At 44.6% G+C, this 12070-nt stretch overlaps 1 protein-coding gene across 1 annotated transcript; it reads right to left on the reverse strand.

Annotated features, from left to right (window-relative positions):
• Positions 1-5196: 5196 nt before the first annotated feature.
• LOC133926550 (aquaporin NIP2-2) lies at positions 5197-9206 on the reverse strand. Its single transcript, XM_062372538.1, has 5 exons — positions 8935-9206; positions 8617-8841; positions 6520-6714; positions 6322-6383; positions 5197-5800 (listed from the first exon to the last, which is right to left on the reverse strand). The coding sequence occupies exons 1-5, from the start codon at positions 9088-9090 to the stop codon at positions 5551-5553; spliced, it is 888 nt and encodes a 295-aa protein (XP_062228522.1). The 5' UTR covers positions 9091-9206; the 3' UTR covers positions 5197-5550.
• Positions 9207-12070: the final 2864 nt, after the last annotated feature.

Raw genomic sequence — 12070 nt, forward strand, 5'->3', positions numbered from 1 at the left:
AAGAAGACAACAATTTTGAGGGAGGGGGAGGCAGAGGTGAGCTCACTCGCTCGAAGCCTTCATTCCCCTTTGATTTTGATGTCTCTGCAGGCTGCGACCGCATGTCGTATTGTTTTGGTTAGTTAATCGGTGTGAGCTGGCTCAGTTTACTCTCAATTTGTGGAGATTTGAGAGCATTTCCTGCTCACGAACGCATTTTGGTGACGCTCGAAGGGTTTTGCAGGAGTGGAGCGTGGCGTTGGCGTCCATGGAGAGCACTGTGGGGGTGAGGAAGAGGCAGAGACGCGAGCTTGGGGTACAGGGATGAAAAATCAACACGAGCTTGCCATGCACAGGACTTAGTTTGTAAACTTTGTGGATTGAGATTCTGGAGATTTGGACAGTTCTTGATGGGGATCAAATGTAAGAGGTTGTTGAGTTCTTTCATTTTTGATTTTCAAACTATGTGAGATGAATCGATTTGATTGTGAGATATGTTTGTATGATGAGATGAGTTGATTTGTGGCGGTGGCAAGAGCACGACGGCGGTGGCGGCAGCAGGAGTGGTAGCCGAGTCGAGCCGGCTCAAAAGAGCCAGCTTATTTATTTTTTTGACTCGGAAACCTTTTTCAATGCCGGTTGGAGGCATGAATCAACACTGAAAAGACCTTTCAATACCGAGTCTAGAACCGGCACTGATAATCATTGACTATCAATACCAAGTAAAAAGTACCAGTTAAAAAATCGGTACTAAAGTCGTTTTTTAACCGGCACTGTTAGTTCTTTTCAAATTATTATCCTGATATGCATACTCTAAAGCCTTGCCAATAACTTATAAAATTTTAGTACATAACATTAAATGGGCAAGATAACTGTCTCTAACATAAAAACTTGCAAAAGCCAGCGACGAACCCAGGAATGGCAGGTGTGAGTAACAATATGACTCATGTTTCAAGACACAAGTAACAACTCCACATTCTACAGTGGGGAGTTGAAAGAATTTATTCTGATTTTGGTTGGACTACTTATACCTGATGCACGATTTTGATAGTTATCAAAACGTATATAAACTGAACCAAGATGTGTATAGAATTCGAGTACAAATTTGGAGCATAAATAATTTTCTTTTCGATTAACATAATTTTTATTATTTTTGCAAATTTGGACCTCAATCTCTAATTATTTTTTCTAATTTTTATTATTTTATAACTAAATGACACTAACCTCATAAAAACTAAAAAACTATTTTTTAACAAAGATTAGTGTGATAAAATATTACAGTAAGACTAGCCACGTTATTAGTGTGAGCCTCTTACTTAGTTCTTGTAATTCGACTAAATGTTAATTAAAATATACAAAATTTAATTTTTTTAAAAAAATATGCTTATTATTTCTAAACGGAGGGAGTAATTGTTTTATAAGAGTATGCTAGACCTGGTGGCCAACGTAGAAGAGAGTGAGAACCCTGGTTGGAGCCCGGGTTGACGGCATTCTCTACTAAACGAGCTAGGGTCTTTTCCCTGCTAAATGCATAAATGAACTTCAATTGTATTGGCAATGTCATGTATTTTGACCTAGGTGCGCAGTAGGCCAGTAGATACCCTCAAAGACCCAGAAAATGGTGAAGAGAACAGATATTGGTCGATCTAGAATGCATTCCTTACACACATCATAGCTTCTGGGACCATCACAACACACGCGACAGCAACCACACGTACACGCACTAAGAGTAGGAGAGCAGGATTACAAGAAGCACTGCTAATTATTCCAAAGTGGGCTTGACTAATGGACACTATTGCCGTCTCAAAAATGGATAAACGTGTGGTGTTACCTCAAATGTGTTTGTTGGGGTCATGTTGTATTGGTGGTTCATCCATTTAAGCTTAATTCTCTTCTTCTTTTTATATAAGTAGGTAGCTCTTCTACTATTCGTTAAAAAAAAGGTGATGACTAGCATCTACCTATTCCTCTGCTCATCTCTTCCTCTACCTGCTTCACCTCGCCTTGTCGTGCTCCCCTGTCTCGTTGACCTCAATCTAGAGGATTCGCTGCCACCGTCTCTTCTTCGCTAACTAATTAAATTTTGAGGTTAAAATAGAACCTCACCAGCAACATGTATGGTCGATTTGATGTTTTCAGCCATATGAAGTTTAGGAGGACCTAAAACAAGATAAACGTGGACACTGCATACATTGATACATACAGGCATACATGGTCTCGTTGTCACGGCAACTGTTGCTGTTGGGTCCGTAGGTCGTACGAGAGACCCACATGGTGCGGCGTCCTTCCCCTGCGGCGTGCACTGACCTGAAACCTGAGGGTGACCACGGCGAAATTTGAGACCAACACGCTCATTTCGGCAGCCCTTCGACTCCGATGGACACCCATGATCGGCACCCTTCTCAATGTGGCAAGGTCTGTCGATGGTCCGTGCTTTTCCCTTTCGGAAACGTGCAGTTGTGAGTTGCGACTCTTTTCAGGGGAAAAAAAGAAAGAAATGCGCACCTGTGTATCGCCATTGCCTCATTGGTCTGGTCAGGTGACTCAGGTGCGTGCGGGCCGGTCCGAACGAATCTCGAGCATCCGCCACTCGTCGATCTGCAACTTGACCGGTGCGCGCGCACGGCTTGTTCGCTCGCGTGTGCGTGATTGACCTGCGCGCGCGCGGCGTTACAGTGAGGGTTCCGTGGACGGCACCTTGGCATGCCCCTGTGACATCTCTATAGGCTATGCGCATTCGTTGTCGGGGACGAGTGGTGATGCATGGGCCAGGCAGGTGTACCTCCGGTCGGGTCGGCCGGGACCGGGCGGCATCAGTGGATGGAAGATTTGCTGGGCGGCTGTGCAGCGCAGAGTGCAGTGCAGCGCAGAGTGCAGTGCAGTGCAGTGCGGCTATCTAGCGATCACGTGGTCCACTGTTAGTAATGTGTAACGGCGCCAGGCAACTCCGGGAAAGAAATGCAGAACCACCCGCAATAATCTGATTCACCACACCATGCATATATGTTTTGGTTTAAACTTTTGAAAGTAGACATACATCTAGGCGGTGGAACCAACCTTAATTTCATGTTAAAGGGATCCGAGTAGGTTATGGTACCGTGGCATAGCCGTGGAAGTATGCCTCTGTGTATCGGGGCTTTTACCATCCAAGATTTGTGACTATTTACAAACTTTTCATCGTAGGAACATTTAGCGACGGTGGACGATGTGTATGATACCGGCTTAATTATTGACATAGAAAACTCTTTATGACAAAATGTATCCACACTATGTGAAAAAAAAAGTTATTAGTGACGAGTGATAACCAATATTAATAGCAGATCTAGTATCTGTCACTCTTACCACGTCACTAATAATAAGTCATTAGTAACCCGTCACTAATGAGATTATTATTGGCGGGTCATAACCGTAACTCATCACTAATATTTAGTTATTAGTCACTATTGACTCAACATTAGTAACGAGTTGTAATCTTGACCCGTCACTAATGACCGGTGAATATTTTTCGTATTTTTGAAAAAAGTTAAAAAATATTTTTTTCACCCAAGCCACGCTTTTTTTTCACATTATCTTCAAGTTTGCGTTAATTGAACACACGACTTCCTCCTCGCGTGTTGTGATAGAAATCGAATATTTTATCCTTTTAACTTTCTTTGCCAAAGGTTATTAGCGATGTGTCGTAACCATGAAAAGTTACTAATGACTAATTTTGCCAAATTTCGTCGAGGGTTATAATTTGATAGGTGACCCGGAGTGTATTCGGTAAAACAGGTATAACTTTTGCATATGAACCCCGATTTTGACTTGTTTTACTCTATGGATATCTAAAAAAGTTAAATCCGTTTCTCCGCGATTTTTGTCGGGTCCAGAGAATTTTTTGAGATCAAAACGGCTTGGAATATTGAGTCCTTGCCCCCAAAAAGTTTCTACATATTTTTGAAATACGCGTTTGTGTCCATAGCCATCACACCTTACATCAAACTTGAGCAGAAATGCACAATGGTTCCTACTCTAGTGTTGCTAAGGTGAGAAAAAATAAAATAAAAATAAAAAATATTTAGGAATAGTGACTGGAGTTGATCATTAGGGACGGATTACAAGTTGACATGACTGGTATATGACCACCCGTCACTAATAACTGGCTTAGAACGATCCGTTACTGATGATCTTATTATTAGTGATTTGATCCATCACTAATAACCGATCTAGGATGACTCGTCACTGATGACCTAGTCATTAATGACGGGTCAAGTTGTGACATGTTACTAATGACTATTTATTAGTGACGGGTCTATATCTGGTCCTGATCAGAAGAGACATTAGTGACGCGTTCAATAAGGATATTAGTGATGCATGTTGAATAGCCGTTACAAATATGATGTCTCTTTTGCTGGTTTCTTATGTAGTGTTATTTGATGATATCAAAGTTCTTGTAGTGAGAGGACTCCTAGCAGTGCCTGACAATCATATAGTGAAAGATGCCAAAGTCATACTGCTATGCTAAAGTTACTTGTTGCAATCCTCTTTTGTAGCAACAAAATCTCATATTTCTCCCTAATAATGGACATGTGCAATGCGCTGCAAAGTTGCAACCAACAAATTAGCTTGAAGAACTCCTAAGGAGTCATTTTCTTATTTTATTTTCTTTGCAAGGAACTTTATCAATTTTATTTCATGTCATTCTGGAGTCATCAAGTCTAACCCACGTTGATTCATGCGTGATGCGTCACCAAATGACGCAGCCTACGTTGGCCTACCAAGACAGCAAACGGCCATCCAAATAAGGTACAAACACAAATACTCTAAAGAGATCCAAACAAAAACAAAAGGACATAAAGTAGTAAAAAAATCATAAAGGTAAATCCATTCATGTGGAGCCCACGATTTGCCAACTCGTATATATATTTATTGCAACTTGTTTTACAGAAAAGCGAAGAAGCCCCATCAGCTGCATCAATCTACTTACTTTTGCAACCTCTGATGCATTACAAAGCCCAGCGCGCGATAATATAAAAAGTAATCATAATTACATACCGTTTTAAAAGGGTTTGGTCAAACTCTTAAAATGTTGAATGACAATAGCTTTCAAAATATTTAGTTTGAAAATTTTAAATCATATATGTAGATTTATCTTAAAAAATGGTTCCATTATATCACAAATTTAATAAATATATTCTTATAGAAAATAGTAATCAAATCTATGCATGGAACACCATATTATTTAAAATGATATGTATTTATGATAAGAGAGAGTATAAAAAATATACTACTCCGCAGGTCAACGAGGCTTACGTACGTAGGCACGTTGGCGCAGGGAGAAGAATACATACACGCAGCTCGAGTTCTCTCCCACTCTGAAGTCTTGAACAGAGCGAGCACACAAGTACACCGTACACGTACACACACGTGGTACATACTTTGGACTAGTACCGCTCGCACGTACACGCATTGCGCGTGCACGTCCATACAGGTACAGTGGTACACACTACACATGAATGCATGCACGCACGCACGCACGCACGAAGGGTGAGGCGTGCATGAGTGCATGCACCGGCCGGGCCAGTCGGAACCCTAGACGGCGTCGAATTCGTCTGCGGCGAGGGACTGGCTCTGCATGCGGCGGAGCTTGAAGGAGGAGAGCCTCTGGGGCTCGTCCTTGGCAGCGGGGGCCTCATCAAAGCGGATGTAGGTGTAGACCCAGGCGCCGGAGAGCGTTCCGATGACGGGGCCGAAGAAGTAGATCCAGAGGCCCGTGTAGACGTTGCTGGCCACCGCCGGCGCCAGCGTCCTCGCCGGGTTCATCGATCCGCCGGACACAGGCCTGCAAATGCCACTCGTTTCCCCGCGTCTTAGCTTACATGAGTCAACAGGTCATTTATGTGATCCTACGTGGCTAAGGGCTAACATTACGTGTCCGTCCTACATGGCCTGCTGTTGTCTATCATGCATGTCATAGGGTCAAAGCTAGAGGGTGGGAAAGAATACTTTGTAAGGAATGTAGTGAATTAGGTATGCCATCAGTGTAGTGTTGTCGTTTCTGTACGTTCTCTTTTTCATAAGCTACCTAAAGAAACAGATAACGGCCAGAGCTGTCTGGGTTCGCTGAACCTGATTAACAGTTAAATGTTAGAGGAACAAACCATGTGGCTCACGAACAAAGAACGTCATCAGCTTGGAAAATTGCTTTCCCCGGGAGAAACTAATCAAGCTGTTTCTTCAGAGTTACTCGTAATTCTTGGAAATTAAAGTCTAACATGTTTTAATTCGTTGCGAGAGTGAACAAACCAGTCAGTACTGCTCGGGTCCTTCCTAAGGTTAGTTTGGTCATTAGCAATTCTTTACCCTGCGAAGATGGATGTAATGCAAACCGCGGAACCGACTGCTAACCCGGCCAACTCACCCACCTGCAACCAAAGCAATGAACCAAACCACGTCGTCAGAGCAATGAACCAAACCGCGTACGAGAGTCGAGATTCAGCGATAGGAAACGCAGAGGGAGCAGCAGCGCGCGCAGACTGCAGGGGACGAAGCAGCACTCACCGCCCTGGAGTCCGTGGCGACGGCGCAGGTGACGAACATCATGTTGAAGGTGACGACGATCTCGATGACGAGGGCATGCCAGTGCGGCCCCGTCGGCGTGGTCGTGCCCAGCACCTCGATCGGGTGCAGCACCGCCTTGAGCACGAACGCGGCGCACAACGCCCCCGTGAACTGCGCCGCCCAGTAGAACGGCACCTGCACACGCACAAAACGCAAACACGCGCGCATCAGGCCACTGCATCCATACGAAAGCACACTCTCTGTTACGATAACACGTGTTAATCTACTTCTCTCCAATCCAATCATTAAATCATAAAATTAATAACATAGATAAAATCTTATAAAAATCTTTCTAATATAATACTATAAAATTTGCTTTTCAGCGAGCACCACCCGGCCGCAAACACACGTCTGCCTCGCGCGCGGAGAGACGCCGGCCAACGAGGCAAGGCCGCTTGTGATGGGCGCGCACCACGTACGCCTGCCTGTCGAATCAGGCCGGCCTCCGGTCGGGCAAAGCGGCGTGCAGTGCGCGCGTGATTGGCTGGGTACATCGGAATCTTCTCGGCGCGTGAGCGCAGCGCGGCCCGAGCATGCCATGGCACATGCATGCCGACTTTGTAAGCAACTAAGCATGCGACGCGAGCCGTTGCCGCGGGATCGAGGTTCCAATCACCCTGGATTATATTTTCTCGTGCCTTTTTTTATCTCGGCACGGTCGATTTGTGACCGAACACGCCTTGGCCACACCGTTCTAGTTGGCTACTCCAGCTCTCTCGGCGCCAACACGTGAACAACCACGGCCAGGTACACCATGTCACCGCTTACGGGTGATCATGAGCAACAACACATGGCTCTAAAAACTACTCCCTCTGTTCAAGATATATTTTGTTTTGAAAAAATCAAAATTTATAAGTTTTGAACGATAATTTATCAAATTATATGAATATTTAGTATATAAAATTTGTTTCAATATATTTATATCTATAAGTATTTTTAATATGATGTTCATTTAATAATATATTATAAGAGAAATTAAGGATCGAGTTTACTTTTAATGATTTTTTTAAAATAAAATACGTCTTATATTCTTAAACGGAGGGAGGATATGAAAATGTTAAACCCCCTCGTTATTTTAGGACAAGCTGTTGGCATATACCCTAATCATTAGATTATTAGTTACATCAACCTAATAATCTCAAGCTTCCATTATAAAAATATATATTATTAGTTCAACAACAAGTTGCCTTATCCGTCCCGTCCTCTGAATCAACTATATTCTTTCTGTATTGGAGACCGGCTTGGCTCGATCTGAGATTGTCTACTCTTATCGTGCTCGGCATGTTGCCAATAATGCAATTATTTGAGAAAAATTATAGTTGCCAATAATGCCAGTTATTTTTTTAAGGATAATATGACCAGTTATGCTTGCTTGGCTGCTTCTCTGCATGCTACTGACCTGACACCTGACTAGGAAAGGTTGGCCAAAGCATGGAGAACAGATGCACAGTTTTAATTTGTAGGGTTTTTTTCGCGAGTGACTTTTTTGTATGTTCCTAAAGTACGTAGTTTGTATAGTACTAGCTAGTAATAGGACCCACTAGGACGTATGTGGTACATGAACGTGGTACATCAATTTGGCTCCAGAGTTTTTTTTTCTCCTCAAATCGTAACAAAGTCTGGTCATGACACTAGTCGTTTTTCCACACTAGTTTCCTTTCTGCAGGCTTTCTGACTTCGTGGTTGTGTAATTTCGTGCCCGTGCAGGGGTTGTAAAACTTCGAACATTTATTTCTATTTTAATATAAAAACACCTAGCTCTATTGCGTGTTATCGAAAAAGGTAAATCGCAGGGAAGTACTGAGGCGATGGCACCAACCTAGGTACACGGCGGCACGGCCATGACAACATATTGACAACTAAGTTCTACTAAACTCCTATTAACAATTGATAGGAAAAAGAAGACCCAGCCTATGAGATGCCAGGAAAAAAATTACGCCAACACGCTAAACACTGATCTCTCAGTAGCAGAACGAGCAAGACAGAGCAGAGAAAAGAAGAAGAAATGAAAAGAGGCATGTCTCTCTGGACGTATACCTGAATCCAGGGGAAATGCCGGAAGCAGGCGAAGGAGAGCGTGACGGCGGGGTTCATGTGCGCGCCGGAGATGTGGCCCGTTGCATAGATCATGACGGTGACGATAAGGCCCCCGACGACCGACTGCCCCAGCTGCGAGATGCGCTTGAGGTCCTCGCCGTAGATGGACGCCGCCCCGCACGTCACGAACACCAGCAGGAACGTCGCCACCACCTCCGAGATCACCTGCCATATGCATGCATGCACCAGCCTCAGTTCCTAGCTAGCTTTCTCGATCCTTTTCGCCGTTGCCGGTCAAGTGGAGAGTTTACTACTCACCTTCTTGAGGAGGTGAGGCGGGAAGATGTCGGCCAGGGATTTCTCCGGGTAGTACATGGTGGGGATGGAGCCACTCTGCACGGTGGAGAGGTCGTGGATCTCGTTCGAGTAGTTCACCCGCGAGTTGGTCCTCGACGTGGAGGAGGCAGCAGCCATCTCTGCTAGCTGATCGACCGATGGAGCAAATCGATCTGCTGGGAAGCAAGCTCGCTACCAAGGATTCGATGGTGAGGCTCGGTGGTGCTGCTTGCTTGCTCTGAGCTTGCAGCGAGCAGGCGGGTATTTATAGACGGGTGGGTGGACGAGTGGGGAGGGGAGGCAGGAGGCCACGAGCGAGCCGTCCGCGTCCGGGCCCGAGGGGGAGGGGGACGGCAGGCGCTGGGCACTGCGGTTGTGTGCTGCCTTTGCGCTTGTGGCTGCGGGGCGAGGCCGAGACGTCGTCCGTGGGAAGTAGACCGGAATCGGCCGGATGGGCATGGGCTCGGGCGCGAGTTAAACCTGACAAGAAGCTGTGTGTGGAGTGTCAACTAATTACTGTTAGGTAGTCTCTGCTGACGGGCACAATAGTAGTGTACGAGGAAATTTTGACTGGAGAGGTACAACGGCGTGCAGGCGAGCTAGAGCTGGCTTTGCTACTGTGCAGAGTTTATGGGACCACGGTGTAACCTTTGACGGGTTTCGGGGTTGTTGAGGTGTGCCAAGTGTGGGCCCGCTGCAGTTGCGAGCTGTGACTTGCACGGATGGAGGCAGAAAAAAATCACCAGGAGCTAAATGGGAAGAACTGAATATTGTAGATGTCAAATAAAAAAATATTTGTATTTTGTATGAAAAGATCTAGTAATATATAGAAAAAATCATTAAACATAGGGACACCCGGGCTCCCCTAGCCCCTCCTTGACTCTGCCCTGGTGACTTGTGACTCCGGCTAGGCTAATTTGTGTCTGTCCTGGTCTAAATGGATTTGTTATAGATGCAGCACTAATACTTATTTTCTAAAATTTTGGTTAAATTTTCTCGCTATTAGATGGGCTTACGTGTACCACCACCACATTAGCCTTTATCTAGTGAGCATTTTAAGGTGGGTCAGCCTGGTTAGGGTTAGGGGTGCCAATGGGCATGAGTCGGGCTAGGGGACAGTAGGGCAAATAGGCAACTAAGGGTTATTTGGGCAACCCGAGGTTATTGGCGGCAGTGAATTCGACCAACCAACGAGAGGTGTGGGTGATACTGCAACCACATTGAGAGAAGGCAATGGACATGTCAGGTTGACCGCAATTAATAAAGCCGACAGGATGGAGGCATGCTGGCGTGGACGAGGGTGGGTGGTGGTTGTGTTTGTGTGCGTGAGGGATGGAGGGATTCATTCATTGTACAATTGGATTTAATCTTACAATCGACAGGCTCAATCATTGCATATTTATTTTTTGAAAGAAAAGATCATTGCATAGATTCATACAAAATTTGACCCAATTATCCTTCCTTTCCTCGTTGCCTTCAATCCAAAGTTTCATACCATTTGTGAGCAATGGTGAGGTTCTAAGAAGAGGGTGAATTAGGACATTTATAAACCTTAAATAAACTAGTTCCAAAAACTTCACAAAGTAAACCTATATCAATTTCTATCTAAATGTGCTCTAGTTTAATCTAGTGTGTCTACTCTACCGCTCAAGAGTATTGCACCCTACTCTAATAAGATAAATTGCAAGTATATAAATGCGGAAACATAAATAAGATAGAAAGATAAACTCGGCATAAGGGATTTTTATCCCATGGTATCGATGATATGAATGTCACTCTTAATCCACATTGGAACTCTACAAAGGATATGCTACCGGTCGTCAAATCTCTTTCAGTTATGGCTCTTGAGCTACCAAGTCACCAAGATAAGACCTCAAGCACGATGAGCCACCAAGGCATCAATGCAAGGTCTCACAACTAGCCTCTCTTCCAATCACTTGCCGTCGTGATCACTCGGAGCCACCAAGGCAAGGGTCTCCGTGTCCCCGTACACGTGTCTTGCCACCGCTCAATGCCAAGTTAGAGCGTCAACAAGCTTGAGCCACCAAGACCCAAGATGCCGGCGAGTAACCAATACTGCATGGCGCCGATGTACCACTTGGTACAAGCTAGGATCACTTCTTGATACCTTTTTCAAGCTACAGCGCCCAGCTACAACTCACTCTAGGTCTATAAACACTAAACACTCTATAATCTTATGCTTAATCATCTTGGATAATTACTTTAAGTACTTTGGTAGCTTGGATATCTTCTCAAGTGTATATGAGCTTCCTCTAGACTCCAACAGCATGCCACGCCTTCAAATAACTAAGTGGATGGGCATTTATAGCCTGAAACCTGGCAACTAGTCGTTTTCCCAACGGCTTAGAAAAGCTATTAACACCGGATGATCCGTTGAAAATAGTAGTATTAACACCGGAACATCTAGTGAGTACAAATTCATAAACTAGCCGTTGAAACTCCATTCAATGCCTTTGTGAACACCGGATACTCCGGTGCACCTTCAAATCTATCACCGGACCTTCCGGTGAGTTATCTTTAGTCATCCGAGCCTTTGTAGCCTCTTTGTGTAAAATGCTCCGGTGCATTCATCCCGTGTTCATTCTATTCACGCTGGACCATCCGGTGAGTTGAACCTTCTATTCTTTTCCCTGGAAATGTCTGTGATAGCCAGACTATACAGTGAGTTGATCTTCATTCTTCATCAATTGCAGTTGCCTCTTCAAGAAATGCTCCGGTGTGCACAAACCAAGCATCAAATCTTCCAGTGGGTTGATCTTCAGTCTTCTGCATTTGTATTCTTCTCTACAAGAAATGCTCCGGTGTTACCTAGTGCAGATCATCGGACTATCCGGTGAGGTCCTCAGTCTTCTCCCCTTTGTCATAAATACTTCGGTGAGTTTAACACACAGAGCACGGAACTATCCAGTGAGGCTATCAGCCTCTGTGCACAATGCCCCGATGAGTGCAAACTCCTCTGCACCGAACCTTCCGGTTGGGCAAATCTTCCTGAGATTTTTCCAATTCAAACAAACTTTGTCCCGACTACGGTGGCTTCTTGATGTATTGCATCCATGAGACCTACTAACATATATTCTTGACAAACATGTTAGTCTCA

This window comes from Phragmites australis, chromosome 8, assembly GCF_958298935.1.
Source record: "Phragmites australis chromosome 8, lpPhrAust1.1, whole genome shotgun sequence".
NCBI classification, from domain to species: Eukaryota; Viridiplantae; Streptophyta; class Magnoliopsida; order Poales; family Poaceae; genus Phragmites; species Phragmites australis.

Coding starts and splice junctions, on each gene's coding strand:
- LOC133926550 (XM_062372538.1), bottom strand. CDS start 9,090: ATGGCTGCTGCCTCCTCCACGTCGAGGACCAACTCGCGGGTGAACTAC. Junction 6,384..6,519: donor TCGCCACGGACTCCAGGGCG/GTGAGTGCTGCT, acceptor CTTTGGTTGCAG/GTGGGTGAGTTGGCCGGGTT. Junction 5,801..6,321: donor ATTACATCCATCTTCGCAGG/GTAAAGAATTGC, acceptor TGGCATTTGCAG/GCCTGTGTCCGGCGGATCGA.